The sequence below is a fragment of the Lepus europaeus genome, chromosome 11 (genome assembly GCF_033115175.1).
Source record: "Lepus europaeus isolate LE1 chromosome 11, mLepTim1.pri, whole genome shotgun sequence".
Classification (NCBI taxonomy): domain Eukaryota; kingdom Metazoa; phylum Chordata; class Mammalia; order Lagomorpha; family Leporidae; genus Lepus; species Lepus europaeus.
This window is the reverse complement of record NC_084837.1, coordinates 9,594,764-9,613,318: the sequence shown is the minus strand read 5'-3', so window position 1 is coordinate 9,613,318 and position 18,555 is coordinate 9,594,764. Positions and strand designations below refer to the sequence as shown.

The 18,555-nt window shown below is 57.7% G+C and overlaps 1 protein-coding gene across 1 annotated transcript in view; it reads left to right on the top strand.

The window, feature by feature from the left end:
- Positions 1-18,555, top strand: part of ADAMTS17 (ADAM metallopeptidase with thrombospondin type 1 motif 17) — a 266,125-nt gene that overhangs the window by 61,073 nt on the left and 186,497 nt on the right. Inside the window, exons 5-7 of the mRNA XM_062204548.1 lie at positions 3,040-3,123; positions 4,322-4,479; positions 11,375-11,418. Of these exons, the coding sequence (XP_062060532.1) occupies positions 3,040-3,123; positions 4,322-4,479; positions 11,375-11,418 (286 nt within the window). The remainder of the gene's footprint in view (positions 1-3,039; positions 3,124-4,321; positions 4,480-11,374; positions 11,419-18,555) is intronic.

The window sequence follows — 18,555 nt, the reverse complement described above, 5'->3', positions numbered from 1 at the left end:
CCAGGCAAGTTGTGCCTGGGCGGAAACGACTGTTTTACTCAGTGTCCACATGAAATGACAGCGGCTTCCCTGGTGACCAGAGACACTAGCAGTGTCGAAGCCCCGAGTGATTCCCCAGGCTGTGTTTCTGACAGGTGCCACTCGGAGGCGCTGTGCCGCAGAAAGCAGCCCCATCCTGTCCGGGCTCTTGGTGGTCTGTGTGGGACCTGAGTGTCCAGCCACAAGTCCCTCTCTGTCCTAGGCAAGCTCAGGGTCACAAGGGTGGGGGTGGCTTGTGAAAATCCGGTGGGATGAGCAGCTCCTACCCACCTGCCCTCCTTCCCTGGCTGCCAACTGCGTCCCCATGTTGCCGCTGTGTGCTGCTGGCAGCAGGTCCACCCGGCTCGCAGCCGGGCTCTGAGCGCTCGCTGACACGCAGCCAGAGCTGGACAAGGAGGCAGGATGTCCATGCGATTGGCCAGACTGTTCCACGCCCAGCCGGGTGTCTCTCCGAACACCAGGTGGCCTCCGGGGCTCGGCCGAGCAGAGTATGAGTTTCCATGGGAAAAAGCAGCCGGAAGATGGCGGGCGTGCCTGTGCGGCTGGCTCTGGTGCTCTGAGGCTGTTCCTGGATGAAGGGCCCGGAGGGGTGACCGAGTGTGTCCGCCCTGCCCTGTGCTCTGCGTTGGAGCTTGGGGGACGTGGGCCTCCCCAACCCACTCCGTGGCCCGGCTCCCACGCCTGCACTCATTCCATGCTTCTGTGTTAGTACCGTCTTACGTTAGTGCAATACCTCTGTCACCATCAGCAGCAGGGCAGACACACAGTTGTTAAAGTCCACGGAGCGTCGAGATTTTCTTCCGAGTCCCAGCGAGAAGACCATGTGACATTTCCTCACGAGGTCTCCTTGATGTCGCCTGGCTGTGAGGATTTCTCACACTTTGTTTTTGAGGGTGCTTGGTTCTTGAGCAAAGAAAAGATTTTTTTTTTTTGGTGGTGGGGGGAGTGAGAACGCAGCAGTTGAATGAGTTCTCTTTTTCCCCCTGGGAGAGAGTAAGTCACACCGAGATAGATTTTTCTGGAATGCTACGAGCAGGTTTCGATGCCGTGCGACACAGCTAATTCCTTTGTCACGCAGATTGCCTGAACACTGTGCCCGCTCCCCCAGCTGTGGGCTGAGCGCTGGGTCCCTGAGCAGCTCCGCTTGGCCTGAAGTGACCCTGGCAATGGCCACCCCTCTGCTGCTCTCGCTGCTCACTGATGGCGTGACCATGGCACAACCCGAGTGGAGTTCTGACACCTGCTGGGCAGTTCTCCACAGCCCTGTGTGGGGGAGTACCCTGCAGAGGCTTGGGGAGGCGCTTGTCCCGTCCCCTGTGTGTCTCAGCCTCTGTCCCCTGCCCACCGCCCCCATACTTGGAAAAGGAACCAGGGAGGATCTGTCCCTGTCCACTTGATTCCTCGTTGGCCTCTTGATGCTGAGGTCCTTGGAGCTGAGCGTCACCGACCGGGGTGCAGGACCGAGAAGGACGCGTCCCCTTCCCTTTCTCATTTGTCTCAGGGACGACCTTGGTTAGAGAGAGAACTTTCTGGAACATGGCAGGGGGATGGCCCTCCTGGCTACACAGGCTACGTTCCAGCCAGCTCCTCGTTGAGGGTTGTGGGTCTTCAGCTGCTCCTGTCTCTTTTGGGGGCCTCTTTCCTGGGATTCCCCGTAGCAGCCGGCAGAGGGAGAACCTCAGGGGGCTCTGGGGAGGCTTGGAGATGGAGCAGGCTGCGTGCAGTGGCCTCGGCCTCCCCTTCCCCCACTGAAGGTCCCCTGCAGCCGCTCAGACATCGTTTGAAAGCCGTTGGTCCCAGCTTTGCACGTCTGCGTCCACACGTACCCTTGTGCATATCTCCGTGTGCACACGTGTCTGTGTCTATCCAGAGTTTTCTGTGATGCATTTTTCTTTGGGGGAATTCCTTTAAAGGGAGATTTTGGTCTCAGAAAGCCTCTTTTTAATAAAATCCAGGTTGTGTTTCTCACATATTTGTGCTTTTTTTGTTCCAACAATAAAACTTCACCTGAGAACATTGGAATTTGAATTACAGATAATTAGGCTTCTGTAGGTTTTCCTGTAGTACTGGACGAACACAAGCTGTACTTTCAATATTAAATTTTAAAGTATTACAGTTTTCATGAATGGAATTTATGTTAGAACTGTTTTGATTTTCAGAAAAAGTGAGCAGATTATGGAAGAGAGTCCCATTCAGTTTTCCCTGTTCGTTTTTTTTTTTTTTTTTTTAAGATTTTATTTATTTGAGAGGTAGAGAGAGATCTTCCATCCTCTGGTTCACTCCCCAAACACCCGCAATGGCCGGAGCTGAGCCAATCTGAAGCCAGTAGCTTCAAACAGGGCTCCCACATGGGTGCAGGGGCCCAAGCACTTGGGCCATCTTCCACTGCTTTCCTGGCTAAGCAGAGAGCTGGATAGGAAGAGGGGCAGCCGGGCACAAACCAGTGCCCATATGGCGCTGCCGGCAGAGGCTTAGCTCACTATGCCACAGCATCGGCCACTTTCCCTGTCCTTAGCATCTTTTTCCCCTAACAGATTTATTTATTTATTAACATTTTTTAAGGTGAGTGAATTCCATGTATTTATACAGATTTAGGATGATAGTGAGACTTCCCACCACACCCTCCCTCCTCCTTCCACTCTCAGTCCCTCTTTTTTTGCAATGATCTCCTCCTGATGATCCTAAGATTGACCCTACACTAAGTCGCTAAGTACAGAGTTCAATAAATAGGAGAAAAAAGCACGTGGAGACAAGGGCTGGAGACAATCGTCGAATCTCAGCCTGTCCACCTCACGCCCAGACCTCACATTTTGGGTGCTCTGTTCGTTACTGCACATCAGGGAAAACACGTGGTGTTCGTCTTTTTGGGACTGGTGTATTTTAACGTTGGATGGTCTGACGGCCTTAATTCGTACCCGGCTTCTTTCCTCTGTTGCAAGTTTCTACGTAGGGTGTTTACTTTGTTTTTCCTGTCTGTGTGTTTTTTCCCTGTCTTGGCAGGTGTACAACATGTTTCAGCACCAGAGCCTTGGGATTAAGGTCAACATCCAGGTCACCAAGCTGGTGCTGCTGCAGCAGCGTCCGGTGAGTTCCCCCCCTCCCCCACACCCCTGCACCTGCTGAGTGTGTTGGCAGTGTGGCTGGCCGCAGAGCGTCCCCTGGCTCCCGGGGTCAGGAGAGGGTACCCCACACCTGCTGAGTGCACAGGCGGCGTGGCTGACCTCAGAGCGTCCCCGGGCTCCCGGAGTCAGGAGAGGGTACCCCACACCTGCTGAGTGCGCAGGCGGCGTGACTGGCCGCAGAGCGTCCCCGGGCTCCCGGGGTCAGGAGAGGGTACCCCACACCTGCTGAGTGTGCAGGCGGCGTGACTGGCCACAGAGCGTCCCCCTGGCTCCCGGGGTCAGGTGAGGGTACCCCACACCTGTGAGTGCATGGGCAGCGTGGCTGGCCTCAGAGCATCCCCTGGCTCCCGGGGTCAGGTGAGGGTACCCCACACCTGTGAGTGCATGGGCAGCGTGGCTGGCCTCAGAGCATCCCCCTGGCTCCTGGGGTCAGGCGAGGGTACCCCACACTGTCTGCAGAAATTAAAAGATAAGTTGACTTTAATGCCAAACAATTGGGAATCCGTGTATAGTGTTTTCATGTTCTATGCTTCTGTGGACTTTCTGAGAATCCCTTGTATGTCTTGCTCACTCTCTGTGCGTGGCCATATTAGGGGTGTAGTGTGGGCCTGGGCGGTGTAGGACCTCAGGGAACCGAGCAGCGAGATCCTGCGCCTTCTCTTCCACCCGGGAAGGTCTCACATGTGGCTCCCACTCTGCCCTCCACTCCTGCAGCAAGTGGGATCCACACACATTCAGGTCTCCACCTGAGGTCCTCGGACCTGTGGCTTCCCTCTGTTGCTATGCTGGTCTCTTCTCCAGTGTGGATTCAGAGAAGTGTTGGTCTTTTCCACGTGGTGCCCTCCCCCAGGGCAGACTGACCCACAGAGTCCAGTGATGAACTTGACCTTGAGGGAGGCAGCTTAGTTTGGGGCACTGTTCTGCTTGCAGAGAGAAAGGATTTTCTCTGAAAACGTTCGTCACTTGACCTTAGCCCTAAGTCTCAGGGTGGCCTCTCTGTCGCTGCCACCTGCCCGCTGGTTCTGTCTTTGGTGTGGGCGCAGTGGGTCCTTGCAGGATGACTCAGTGGGCGGCTTCTTCCACCTCAGTGTCCGCAGGCTGGGCGTGAGCTCTGCTTCCCCGAGTGGCCACTTCTCTAACTGTTCCCCGATGTCCTCCAGGCCAAGCTGTCCATCGGGCACCACGGCGAGCGGTCTCTGGAGAGCTTCTGTCACTGGCAAAACGAGGAGTATGGGGGCGCGCGCTACCTGGGCAGCAACCAGGTTCCTGGCGGGAAGGACGACACGCCCCCTGTGGACGCCGCCGTGTTTGTGACCAGGTACGAGTGGGCGGGCGTGGCCCGTGGCTGATGCGTGGGAGGGGACAGTCGTCGTGTGGGGCCCACAGAGGAGGTCAGACTGCGGGCCTCTGCCTGCACGTCCGTGTCCTGGTCAGTGACGGGTTAATGGAGGAATCCACCGCCTGGTGGGGGGGATTCAGTGCATGGGCAGCCCTCGCCATGGTGCCCGGCTCAGCGCATTAGCTGGTACTGCTCTAGGAAAAATGCTGAAATCCTAGGGTGACCAAGTCTTCCAACTGCGCGTGAAAATTCCCCTGTGATGTCTCCCCACCACCTGATGAAAACGCTCCCTGGGAAGAGCTGGCCTCTGGCGAAGCTGCTTCCAGGAGTGCGGGCACCACGAGCACCCCGTGGGGGAAGAGGCCACGCAGACACGCGTGTGCCGTGGTGGCCCTGCCTGCATGCTGGCCACCCACGGGCACACTGGACAATGGCAGGGGGCCACGTGGAGCCTCTGTTGGAAGCTGGGAGCCGAGCCGAGCTTCGTTAAAGGCCACAGGACTGGACTGAGGGAAGCCGGGGCCCCATGGTGACAGCGTGCGTCACCGGCAGCCTCTGAGCCAGGAGGCGGTGCCGCCCCATTAGCTGCCATAGCGAATGAACACCAAGCAGGAGACTTAAACCTGCGGGAACTTACCCCTCGCCGTTCTGGAGCCTGGAGGTCCCAAACTGGGGAGCTGGAGGGGCCCGCTCTCCCTGCAGGCCCCAGGGCTGGGTTCTTCCTCCATCCGCTCCCGGCAATGTGTGGCCTGCGCTGGCTGTAGATGTGCCCGTTCCGTTTCTGCTCCGTTGTCCCACGGCCTTCACCTGCGTGTGTCTCTCTGTGCAAACTCCTCCAAGAAGGACACCGGCTGTTGGACTGGGGCCACCGTAGCCCAGTGTGGCCAGGTCTTTACTGGGCTCCATGGTCACATTCACAGGGGCTGGGGTTAGGACAAACGCCACAGGTGTGTCTGTGGCTGCTCCATGTGTGCCCTGAGGGACACTTTCGTAACGTTGGTAACGCTGAGTGTCACCAAGGTCCTAAAACTACTTTTTTTGAAAGTGCTTTTATTTATTTATTTATTTTATGATTTATTTGAAAGGTAATTAAAGGGAGAGAGAGGGAGACAGGTAGGGAGGGAGGGAGGTAGGGAGGGAGAGAGAAATGAGAATGTTCCATCTGCTGGTTCACTCCCCAAATGGTTACAGTGGCCAAGCGAAGCCAGGAGCTTTATCTGGGCCCAAGAACTTGGACCATCTTCCCCTGCTTTCTTAGGCACGGTAGCAGAAGCAGACCCATATGGGATGCTGGCATCGCAGGTGGTGGCTTAATCCTATCCCTCTGTGCCACAGGGCTGGCCCCTAGGGTTTGTTTGTTTTTAATTTAAAGAAACTGTTTCCCTAAGTACAAAGTTTCTTTTCCCGAGTTTAGGGTGAAGTTATGGAAGGGAAACTATCCTTTCCTTACCTTTGAAGAAACCTGGCCCTGTGAGGAGCTTAATCCCATTTAACAGTTGGATTTTGGGGAAGAAAGGTTCGTTAGTTGCATCTCTTGGTCCATGAGCTGCAAAGCCCCAGCCCAGTGACCCCCCAGAGCCAGCTGGGGACGCTGTGCAGCTCCGTGCTGCAAACCCAGGGCATCCACAGGGCACTGCCAGGCACCTGCCGGCTGCCCACTGACGCCTGTAGGTGGCTTCTCAGTCACCAGCCTCAGAGGACCGGATTGTGCTCTGTAGCTGCAGAGCCCATGTGAGGCCACTGGCCGCCTCCACAGGTGCCACCCGATGTATGCTGGGGCATCTTAGAAACAGTCTGTCCTGGGGCTGCAGTGCCCGCATCCCACATGGGCGCCGGTTTGAGTCCCGGCTGCTCCACTTCTGATCCAGCACTCTGCTATGGCTTGGGAAAGCAGTGGAAGATGGCCCAAGGCCTTGGGCTCCTGTACCAGAGTGGGAGACCTGGAAGAAGCTCCTGGCTCCTGGCTTTGGATGGGTGCAGCTCCAGCCATTGCGGCCAGTTGGGGAGTGAACCAGCGGATAAAAGACCTCTCTCTCTCTCTGCCTCTGCCTCTCTCTAACTCTGCCTTTCAGATAAATAAATAAATCTTAAAAAAAAAAAAGCAGCAGCAGTCTGCCTAAGAATTCTCATTGCCTGTGGCTTGGCCAGTGCACCACAGGCACTGAGGGCCCAGGGACAAGCACCCTGGCTCGGGCTGTAGATCTGTGCCTGCCCAGTCCAGTGAGTGCCAGGACCCCAGCTGCCACCTTCCCCACAAGCACTGGCCACTGTGCTCAGCCGCCGGAGGCTGCTGGCACTCAAGGCTCTCCTGTGGACTGCTCTCCAGGTTGCAGCGTTGGAGTCCGAGCGTGGACTTTGGGAACAAGCAGGAGCTGTTGTCTGTGTGTGACCATAAATTAATAGGACTGAGTTTCCAGGTGGGGGGAGCTATAAGTAATGCATTTCTGTCTGATGCAGCTGAACTCCCCAGCTCCCAGCCTGGAAAGTGTGTTTATACACAGTGCGTAAGATGTGTAAACGGGCCGGCGCGATGGCTCAGCAGATTAAAGCCGCAGCCTGCGGCGCTGGCATCCCTTATGGGCACCAGTTCAAGTCCCAGCTGCCCCACTTCTAATCCAGCTCCCTGAAAATATGCCTGGGAAAGCAGAGAAGGATGCCTTGGGCCCCTCTTCTGAATGGGAGACCGGAAGAAGCTCCTGGCTTCGGATCGGCTCAGCTCTGGCCATTTAGGGAGTGAACCAGCGGATGGAAGATCTCTCTCTCTCTCTCTCTCTCTCTCTCTCTGTCTCTCTGTCTCTGTCTCTCTCTCTGTCTCTCTGTCTCTGTCTCTCTCTGTCTCTACCTCTCTCTATATAATGCTTTCAAATAAAAAAAAAGTCTTTTAAAAAAGATACTTGGGGAATTTTAGAAAAATATATGTATAAACTGTGATATTTTATTAAAAAATGTTAATAAGGGCACTTTTCCTCCACCCATCTTTGCTGCTCTGTGCTTCGTTGCCTGGGTGGGGAGGCACTGGGGTGTCGCACATGGTCCTGACTTGGGAATAACAGCACTTTTTCCAGGGGCAGTAGTGGTACCAGCAAGTGTGGACACCGCCTGTGGTCGGCCCTTTTACCAAAGCCATCAGCAGAGGGGAATGCGTGCCTGGCCCAGAGCCCTGGCTGGTGGACTTTCTTGTCTGTGTCTTTTCCTGCCTCCTACTGGCTCATTTAACACAAATGAAACATTTGCTGCCTAAAACATTCTCCTCTAGACCTTCTATCCGTTAGAATGGCTCCTATTTAAAAACAAAAATCAGGGAGTAAGTGTTGGGAGGCTGTGGGGAAACCGGGACACTGTGCACACCTGTGATACAGGTGCTGTGGAGAGCATGATGGCCCTGAACAAGGTACAAACAGAGACGCTGTATCGTCCGACAATCCCACCACTGGGCGGGTACCCAAAGGACTGGAGCTGCGTCTCAGCAGGGTGTTTGCACTCCTGTGTTCATAGCATTCATTCATGTCCAACAGCCAGCAGGTGGAAGCTGCCCGGGGTGCGTAACAGAGGCCGCAGCAGGCTACCAGTCAGTCCTGGGCCTGGGCTTCTGACATGGGCGTGTGCGACCCGGATGGACAGGGAGGGCCATAGTGGGAAATGAAGTAAGCCAGGCACGGAGGACAAATGCTCAATGAGTCCACTTCCGGGAGGCTCTTAGGGTGCAGTCAGGGAGACAGGGAGTGGGAAGGGGTTTGCCACGGCTGTAGGGCGGGGGCTGGGGGCTGGGGGTCAGCAGGTGGTGGGTGTGACTTCAGCAGGTAATGATGTCTAAGTGAATGCAGCGACAACCCCCCCCCCCCCGACCTGTCTGCTTGATGGTCACCGTGGTAAATCTTATGTTACCTGTACTTTACCTGATTAAAATACATATAAATATTTTCTAATTCAGTGCTCTGGAGGGGGGCTAGTCCCTGATCCTATGGGCAGGGTTCTGGCTGAGGGGGCTGGGGGCTGGGGGCTGGGAGGTGTTCCCATCCAGGGACAGGGCCTGTGGCTGGCCCAGGAGCCCACATTCTCGTTATGCATTTCTCTGGCACCTGCCAGCTACCTGAGCAATCTTTTTTTTAAGATTCATTTATTTACTTGAAAATCAGAGTTACAGTAGGAGAGAGGAGAGGGAGAAGAGAGAGGGGTATTCCATTCACTGGTTCACACCCCTTATGGTCACAATGGCCAGGAGTGGGACAGGCTGGAGCAAGGAGATTCTTCTGGGTCTCCCACATGGGTGGCAGGGCCCCAAGCACCAGGGACATCTTCCAGGGCTTTTCCCAGGCTATTAGCAGGGAGCTGGACTGGAAGTGGAGTAGCCGGGACACAACCTGGCAGCCACTTGGGATACCATTATCACAGGTGGCGGGTTTACCTGCTCTGCCACAACGCCCACCCCTACCTAAGCAGCCTTGACTCTTCTCACCTGCTTCTGTGGAGCTGCTGGGCTGCTGGCAGCTCAGAACCCTGCCCTCGGGGTCCTGGCTGCTGTAAAACTGCAGAGCTCCTGTGGGGACAGGGAGGTAGCACTGGAGCTGAGAGCCGGCTGACGCCAAGGTAGACCAGTGGCAGCATTTAGTCATTACGGGTGGAGAGCCCTGGCTCCCTGGGCTGCTATGATAACGAGCTGATGCTTTGGCAGGGAGGTGGGTGCTGGGCAGCTACTGCTCTTGAAAAGCAAGCACTCCATCCCAGAATAATCCCTGTGAGCAGTGGGAGGTCACACTGGCCAGGCTCTGCTCCGGGCACAGCATCCCTGGATCCTGAGCCTAGGACCAGCTGATGGGAGGGTGCCTTCTTCCACCTGGGCTGAGTGCAGGAGTATCGTCTCCCAGACGACGGGCAGCACCCGTGGAGGGTGGGAGTGTGACATCATCATGCCCAGCACAAGAGGTTAGCTCATCTGCAGTGGTGTCTGGGGCTGGAAAGACCCCAGTGTGGCCGGACCTGGGGGCTGTGCAGAGGCTGAGGGTTCCAGAGGGGCCTCAGCACCTGGCACAGCTTGGCCTCTGGCTCCTTATCGGACCCAGCGCCCCAGGGTTCCTCCGCAGCCCGTCTGTGTCTGGCTGAGAGGGTGGGGAGAGCATCCAAAGCAAACCTGAGATCGAGCCCACCTGCTGTGACCACCACCACCAGCACCTCTGCTGTCTCTGGGAACAGGCGGCTCCCTCCCACTTCCACCTGCTCACCCTTCCTCTGAGTGGGAGTCCTTAGCAGAGAGTTAAGGCACGCAGCTCCCTCTCCCTGTCCACGGGGTCCCCTTGGGTTTACGTTTTCCTTTGTGATCACCTGGATGGAGTTCTGGGATCTGCCGGGCAGCGTGGTGGCCGTCGTTGACGGGGACGTGCACTTGAGCTGTGCTCAGAGAGGAAACATTGTTGCCATAGAAACGTCATTGTTGGTGGTGGTGGGGGGTTATGGATCGGGGCCTGAGCTTGACTTCTTCGTGTTGCAGTGTTTACGGGGATCACATTGCACTCCATCGACTGTACCCCGTACATACATGTGAATTTTGTCAATAATAAAAATACATCGGCCAGAAACTGTTTACCAAATACATCTGTGTTATGAGAAGATAAAATTTCCCCTAAGCAAAACCCACGCAAGTTGCCGACGTGACTGGCTCGGAGTTCCTGTCTGTGTCTCTGCGGGCCACAGCTTCCATGCGGTCGCTGTCACCTGCGGGGTGGGCAGGCTGCCCGCTGGACTGACTCAGGCTGCAGGCAGTGGCCTGGCGCTGGGATTCTGTACCTCAGGTGCCCGAGTGGAAGCTTTGGACCTGCACATCCGGGATCTGAGGGTGTGAGTGGGTGGGGGGGGGGTCTTCCTGATTCCGTCCCCATCCCTGAAGCAGAGCCAAGGCTGGGGTCACACAGGGCTTGCTGCACCCAGGGGCCTGCAGGGTGCAGGCCGGCTGTGGGGTGTGCCTGGGAGAGGTGGGGATGACAGTGGTGGTGAGGGCCCCGTGGTTGCCCACTGTGACTGCGGGTCATTCTTCCTGGGAACGGGGGCCGCCCGGGGGCAGGGGAGGAATTGGGGCAGGGATAGGGGTCAGAAGGGGTGATGTCACCCACCGAGAGGGGCCGAGGCATGGCCTGACCCAGGGCTCCCACGGCACAGCATGGCTTGGCTCGGATCACTCCTGTCTGGCTGATCCCGTGTTCCTTCTCGGGAGATTTATAAAAACAAAAAGGAGAGGTGGCTTCAGAACGCAGCTTTCCAGTCCACCGTGCGCTTGTGTGTGTTCTGGCAGGTGCGGGTGAGCAGGTGCTGTCTCCAGGCTCCATGAGAATGTGGGTGCAGGGCTCAGCGGGGGCAGCGCCAGGCCCGGTGTCACTGTCCTTGCCGGGCTCCCGATTCTGGGAACACTCTGTTGTTGGAAGAGAGGCTGGGAGTGCCTCGGACGGCAGCACGGGGGCTGCCCCAGGCTTGGGTGCCTTTGCTGTGTTGGTTGTCCACAGCCTCACACTGGGACGTTCCGGGAAGTCAGAGGACAGACTATAGAAGTGGCTTTTGTGTCGCGCTCACGCCTGGGGGAGCCAGTCACCTGGTGATTTGGGCTGAAAGCCGTCTCTGCCAATGACTCCACAGACGTCTCCTTCCCACACTTTCCCAGCTGTTGGCAGGAGTTCTTCCAGCCGCTCTCACGTGTGGAACAGGTCGGCTGTGAGAGGGGCTTGTCTGTGTCGTGGGGCTCGCCCCCTTGGGAATGTCACGGGTGTGTTACTCTTGGCAGCAGCCTCTCATTGTCATCCTCCGAGCAGTGACACCGTGGGACCACTGAGCAGGCTCAGTGTTTTACGCCAGTGCAGGCACCTGACGCTGTTTATTTGTTGATTTTCAGGACAGACTTCTGCGTCCACAAAGACGAACCGTGCGACACCGTCGGTGAGTTGAGACCTGCGGTCGGGAGTGAGGGCTTCGGTCCTCAGGCGAGCTCTGTGGAACCTGCCACCTCTCTTCATGTACCAGGGCTCTTTGACTTTCTTGACTTCTGTTTGTTTGTTTTCCAAAATGGTTTGAAATCACTCATGGCAGAAGGCATCCTCCACAGAACACTGACATCGGGTTGTACTTTGTGGTGTGACAGCTCTAGCACCGCATCGGGTATGCCAAGTAACCTGGAGCTGGCTTAGAGTATACGGGAGGATGCGTGCTGGTTCCATGTGGATATCCTGCCATCCGTGTCAGGGACTCGAGCGTGTTCCCACTGTGGTATCTGAAGGGGTCCTGGAGCCCACCCCCCATGGCTGCCACTCTGCGTCCCCAACACGGCGCAGCCACCCCACCGCGATTTCTTAAACGCCCCTCGTCCTCAGCTGAGCCCCTGCCTGCCGAGCCGGGGGTGCCTGAGCTGTGCACCTGCAGGGTCATCCTTCCCTGGACAGCCGAGCGCCCCGATCAGGGCAGCTGGCTCTGGCTGTCCCCACAGAGCCACCCCTCCCGCCCCTGCCCGAGCTCCTGGTGGCTGTTTGTCGAGTCGGTTTCTGATTTGGGTGTCCAGCATCCAGTCTACTTTGCTATTCTGTTTTGATGGCCCAGAACTGAAAAATCCGAGTGCCATCGACAGGGCTGCCGGTGCTGAGTCTGACTGGCTGCTGTGGAATCTTGGCTGCAGCTCGGGCGTGCGCTGCTCTGCCCCGAGTTCTGTGGAAGGTGGGGTGTCTGGTACCTGGGGACAGCAAGCAAAGCTTTGGGGTCCCCACTGTGGAGGAATTTGGCAGCAGCCAAATTGAGGCGTGATTCCTACAGTGTAACGAGCACAAATCTTGGTGGATTTGCAGATGTATGCCTATGCTGGGATTTTTTTTTTTTTTTTGAGTTGTATTTATTGATTGACACAGTTTTATAGCCGTGTTTTGAATGTTGATCTTTGTCTATTGTGACATACACGTGAAATTTGCCCTTGGAACTGACCTTGGGCATGTGGTTCAGTGGCTTTGTGTCGTTTGCACCGAGGTAAGCCGTGCTCTGGAAACCAGCACTCGGATTAGGATAGAGTCAGCCTGCAGAGGGTTGCCTTGTGCCACTCCCCAGTCCCTGCTCCCAAGAGGTAACCTGTGGTTGTGCTGCAGCAGGGTAAGCCTGCCCCTGCGGGGGTGGCTTCAGTCCTGGCTGCTCCGCTGCTGATCCAGCTCCCCGCCATGTGCTCACGAAAGCAGCAGACGATGGCCCACGTCCTCGGGCCCCTGCCTGCCCTGTGGGAGACTGGATGGAGGACCAGGATCCTGGCCACAGCCTGGCCCATCGGTAGCCACTGCAGCCACTTGTGGAGTGAACCAGCTGCTAGAGGATTGATTCATTCTCTCTCTCTCTCTCTCTCTCTCTCTCTCTCTGTAACTCTGCCTTTCAAATAAATAAATACATACATACATATGTAAAGCCTCTAAGCCCTAGATCCCAGAGATAAATGTGAGTGACACCTGAGAGGGAGCTCTGAGGTGCTGAGTGGGTTTTGGGGATCTATGAAGAGTACTTTCCGTCTCCACCACCCAGCCGGCATCAGCCCATTTGCCAGTGTGAACTCCTGCTTGTGAGGAATGGGCAAAAGGGGTGTAGATCAGGAGAGGCTGGGGGGCCTGGCTAGGGATGCCGGCAGCACCTGCGGTGCTCAGAAGGGTGAGGCCACAGACCCCATGTAGAGAGGTAGTGGTAGAGCCTGACTGTGGCCATGGGCCATGACCTCCCTCTGTCCCCTTAGCCACCTGTCCCCAGCTCACAGTCCGGGGCCTTGGCCTGAGCCACCTGCGCAGGGGTGATGGAGGTGACAGAGGCCTTGGCCCTTTGTATGTCCTTGGGGAGGCAGTGGTGCCTCTCACAGAGATTCAACATGGGATCCCCAAGGGGGACCAGTGTGCTTTCACCAGGGGCAGGACGGCAGCTGGCAGGATGGGGTGCGAGGCTTCTCGTCTGGCCTTCCCAGGGGTCCATGCATGCGGCAGAGTGGGGCTTCACCAAGCTCCCTGTGCCTAGGAGGCCCTGACCGAACAGACCAATGGATGCATGTTGAAAAAACCCCAGGGGAAGGCCTCCTCCCCCACTTCCCACCTCCAGGCTCTGCCAGGGCTCCTTGGGCCTCGCCGGAGTGGGAAGGACGGTAGGGGTAGCGCATGAGGGCTCTGCTGATGACCGTCCAGTGGGAGGCGCTCTGCAGAGGCTCCACCCCCGCCGGAGGGCCGCCCCCCTCCCTCCTAGGGCGCGTGCTTTGGTCTGTGCACTTGCTGACTGCCTCAATCCTAATGGAGATGCCATCCTGGGGAGCTCCCTGCTGTCCCAGGAGGTGAGGGGATGGGCAGGTGGCGGGACCTGTGCAGGCCACAGCTGCCCTTCGCATTCCTCTCGCCTGCTGGCCAAACATGCGCCTGCATCCCAGTTGGCGGACACGGGTGTCCGTGCTGCCCCTGCCCCGACTGCCGGCCCAGCTGAGCCACGGGGCCTTAGATCTGGGATAGCCCGGATCTTTGCCCCCGTAGGGCTGTCCCCCAGGTACGTGCCTGAGCCAGGCTGGTGCTGCGAGGGTCTCCATGCCTGGTCTGGGCACCAGGGCCTGCGGGGTCTTCCACCCAAGGAAGGACCCTGGCCTGTGTCACCCACAGCACCTGGACAGGTGCTGCAGAGATGTGGCGCCTGACCTCCCAGCAGAGAGCCTTTCATGGGGGGGGAGGGGGATTGAGGAAGGAGGGCCGCCCGCCATGACCGCTGGGACTGGGAATGAAGCCTTCTCCATTTACGTTTGAAATTGTGTGTCTTCTGTGTGTCTTTATTCCACGGAGAGGAGGGAGGGAGGGGCAGGCAGAGAGAGAGAATACCCTCTGCTGACTCACTCCCCAGACGGCAGCAATGGCTGGGGCTGGACCAGGCCAAAGCTGGAAGCTGGCAGCTCAGTGCAGGTCTCCTGTGTGGGTGGCGGGGACCCGTCCAGCGGAGCCATCCCTGCTGCCTTGCGGGGTGCAGAGCTGGGACCCACACCTATGCACTCTGATGTGGGGTGTGGGTGTCCCGGCCAGGGCCTTAGCCAGCTGCCCTCGAGGCCCGTCTCTCTGCAGGCTGTTGGAGCCGCGTGCCTGAGGCCGGGAAGCCAAACGGTGCTGGGCGATGGTGAGAGGGTGCAGCGCTGGACCCCTTGGGTGTATTCACTGGGTGTGTCACGGAGGGAGACAAGTTGTGAGCTCTGTGCCATCATAATTTGGGGCTTAGGCGAGAAAGGAATTCTACTGCCTAAAAGCAAACATACCAAAATGCAACATCAGGGCTGTGTTTCAGCCCTGCCCTTGGTCTGGGGGTGCCCGTGGGGGACAGGCGCGCAGGGCGTCTGGCTTTCCTGCAGGCGGCTTCTGTCTCTGAGTCTTCACTCCGTCGTGCTGGGTTTGTGGAGAAGAGGGCCCTGAAGTTTGCCAGGGAGGCTGGAGAGTGGTGTTCGAGGTACAAACTCAGGCGCTCTGCTGCTGAGCCGAAGCTTGGGGTTCCTGCGTCTCCGGGGGCTTTCTTGTTCGTTTCGCTTTATCTCGGCACTCCTTGTAACCCCACAGAAGCGGCCCTTCAGGTGGTTACACGTGACCCGTGATGGCTTGATGCCGGAGTTTCGAGTTTGTGAAGGTGCAGGATCCATGTTCACCTCGGAGCTGTGGGTTCAGATCTCGCCCAGGGCTGGCGCTGTGCTGTCCGAGCTCCCCTCTGATGCCGGGCAGAGGTGGTGTGTGCCCCTCCCGGTCAGCCTCTCGGGCCAAGGGAGAGACCCACGCCCTGCAGTGCACCGTGGCCCCGGGGTTTCTTTGATGCTGTGTCTGGGGGTTGTGCGTCCAAGCATCAGCACAAAGCACCCACCTGTGTACACCCATGCGACAGTCAATGCTTCGTCACAGGGCGGGTGTTGTGTGCGGTCACCCAGCTGCAGGCCCGCGTCAGTGCCCACAGCACGTTCTAGGCAGCTCCGTGCCGCTCTGATGTTCGGCAGGTTCCATATGCTCGGTGTGTCCCTGCCTTGGGTGTGTTAAACCTCTGACATGGTTATCCCAACGTGACCCCGCCACACGTCAATGTAGTCTCAGATTTGCCCCGGTCTGAGTGAGTAAGCTCTCGCGGCCTCAGCTTGAAGCTGTGCACACTGGGGCTTTGTGTCGACTCCAAGCGGGTTCCAAGGCCAAGGTTGAACGTTGATGACGGGGTAGTTGTCCCGAACCAGACGGCCTGTGGGTTTAGCAAATTCATCCGTTGTCAGGAGTCCCGTTGGTGTTTAGAATCATGCTTTAGCCCACACTCTGTGCTGCTTGAGGGGTTCTTCGAAAGGTTTCAATTTGGGGACTCAAAGATGCGTGCAGCTGGCCTTCAGAGGCCCGGCTTTGGCAGGGTCTGCCTTCCTCATACTATAAAGAAAAAAATAAGCCAACTACTTAAAAGAGTTAGGGAAGCGGCCTTCTGTCAACTTTAGGGCATCACAGCCCACAAATTCCACTTGGATTTCTCGTCTAATAGAGTTTCTGGGAAGGCAAAAAAAAATTTTAAAAAAAGTATCCATTTCTGTAAGCCAGTTCCTTCTTGCATAGGCTTACTTGAAACATCAATAGAGGGAATTTTCTCAAAAAGGCGCCTAGAGCTGTCTCTGGATATTGGAGAGGGTCACGCCCCCGGCATGTGGAAGACACAGACAGGGGCTGGATGTCTGCTGCCCGTGCACCTAATGATTGGGCTCCGCGCTGCAGACAGAGGCCAGGGTGGAGAACACACACACGTGCACAGAGCTACACACGCATACGTGTACGTACACATGCCTGGCTGCGTGTGGTCACTGAAGCCATGCAGGATGTGGGCTTCTGGAACCTGCAGCCTGGCGAGGCGTCCTCTGTGCCCACGCGTGCGGTAGCCCTCCGCTCAGTCGTAACTGGCAGGAAGTCCGTGACCGAAGCCGGTGCCCCAGGGGGCCAAGTTCAGCTTCTCGGGTTCCTCCAGCCAGGGCCCTATCTAAGGCTGCATGATGGCTCGATTAGAAAACGGTGAAACCACGTGGGCATCTCCCTTGGGGAATGGGGAACCCATGCTCATTGTGGAATCAGACGTCAGCAAACCACGCGGCCGTGCCTGGAGCCGTGGGCTGCAGAGCAAGAGGCCGCAGAAGCAGCCAGCCCACTCTGCGGGGTTCTTCACACGCGGGCCTGGAGCTGCCTTCGGCCTTCGGATCAGGCAAGCAGGTGCAACATGGCATGGGCGCCTCCCGGCTTCTGTGCGCCAACAGATGGCGAGGAGCCCCTGCAGTGGGGACCCCTCCCAGGATGCAGCGGGAGGTGTGGGTGCCAGGCCCTCGCCCTCTGCTCCCTGGTGACAGTAGCAGAGGAGCCACCGTGTCCCTTGATGGTCCTCGGCCAGAGGAGCACTTTGCAGTGAGCTCGTGGCGCGTTGTGTCCCTGAGTCAGTGAGGCCGAGCCCCTGTGAGGTTGGTTACACAAGCAGCACCCTCACTGAGGGCCGCGAATGCAGGGGATTGACTCACAATAGGGGAATGGGGCCCCTGTGAGATGCTGCTTGGACACTGAGTCGGGAAGACCTCTGGGAGCCTGCACCTGGGGGAGGGGCAGGAAGTGCCATCCGCAGTGGCCTTCCTCCTGCCTCCCACAGCGTGGACCCGGGAAGTCTCAGGCACAGAGTCGGGCAAAGGCTCCCGCCTCGGTTTCCTGTACAGCAAGTCTCACCCCCTGCAGGTCCCCACGGCGAAGGCTGAGCTCGTCCCCGGGCCGCCCACGGGAAGGGGAGACAGGCAGCGCTGTGGTCTGAGCTTGGGCGCCACGGTTGACCTGGGTGCGGGTCTTGCCTTCAGCACTGTCCTCGTGTGACTCACCGGTCGTCAGCTCCGCTGTCTCATCTGTGAGACGGTCAGGGCTACTGCGAGGGCTCCGGGCAGCGACTGATCCCCGGAAGACCGAAGCTGACAGCCATCAGTGAGGAGGTCGAGACGTGGGAACCCCAGGGCATTGCTGACGGGGACGTCTGTGTGCAGTGGGAACCCCGGGGCATTGCTGACGGGGACGTCTGTGTGCAGTGGCTACGGAAAGCAGCGTGATGGTTCCTGCGACGGCTCTAAAACGTGACCCAGGAACTTGGCTTCTGATGTCCACCCAGAGGGAGTGGAAGGAGACGTGAACAGGTGTCTAGACGCACACTCACAGTGGCTTTGTTGGCAGTGGCCTGAGGATGTGAGCCTCTCGGGTGTCCATCAGCGGGTGGGTGGACGCACGCGATGTGGTGTAGATGGGGGAGTGCTGTCCCACCTTCAGAGGGGAGAGAATCCTAACACGTGCCTCGACCTCAAGGACATCACGCTGAGTCAGGAAGGACAAGAGCATCGGATCCACCCAACAATGGTTGTGAGCTTGAGTCTCAGCACTTTTTGAGATTTTATTCAAGAAAGAAATGGTCAGGATGAGCGCAGAGCAGTCCTTAAAGAAGGGGACCCTCCTGCTTGCCTCCCCTGGGAGGGGTGGGGGGAGAGGAGGTGCAGGGGGTGCAGGACCCTGGGTGGGGTGGGCAGGGACAGGGAAGGAGAGGAATGGGTGCTGGCTGGGAGAGTGACTTGGGCTGTGGGAGAGGGGACATTTTAGGGGATGTTGTCAGGCTGAGTCGGAACCCAGTCAGTGTCCCAGACGTGTGGAGGTGGAGCCAAGGACGCCTGTGTGGGTTTCCTTTGAGACTGTGAGGCTGTGCCGTGTTGCTGTAGCCTCCAGGGCCAGACTGGCCCACACGGGCGCTGAGGCTCACCGGAGTTGAGCTGATACTGTGGGGTTGTGCGTGGTCCTCCTCTGCGTCGTGAGAGTCCGGTTAAGACCTCGGTTCCCCAGTGGCGACGCAGCCATCGGTCTCGCAGAGCAGAGAGCTGGGGTCAGCTGCCCTGACTGATTGATCTCTGGGGTAGCACGTGAGCGAGGCTGCAGAATCCGAGCTGGGGTGTTTGCAGCTTGCGTATCTCAGGCTGTTCCCCAGGCTGCTGTGGTCCTTGTGAGTTTGTAGACTTGAAGTCTCCCTTGTAAAATGAAGACT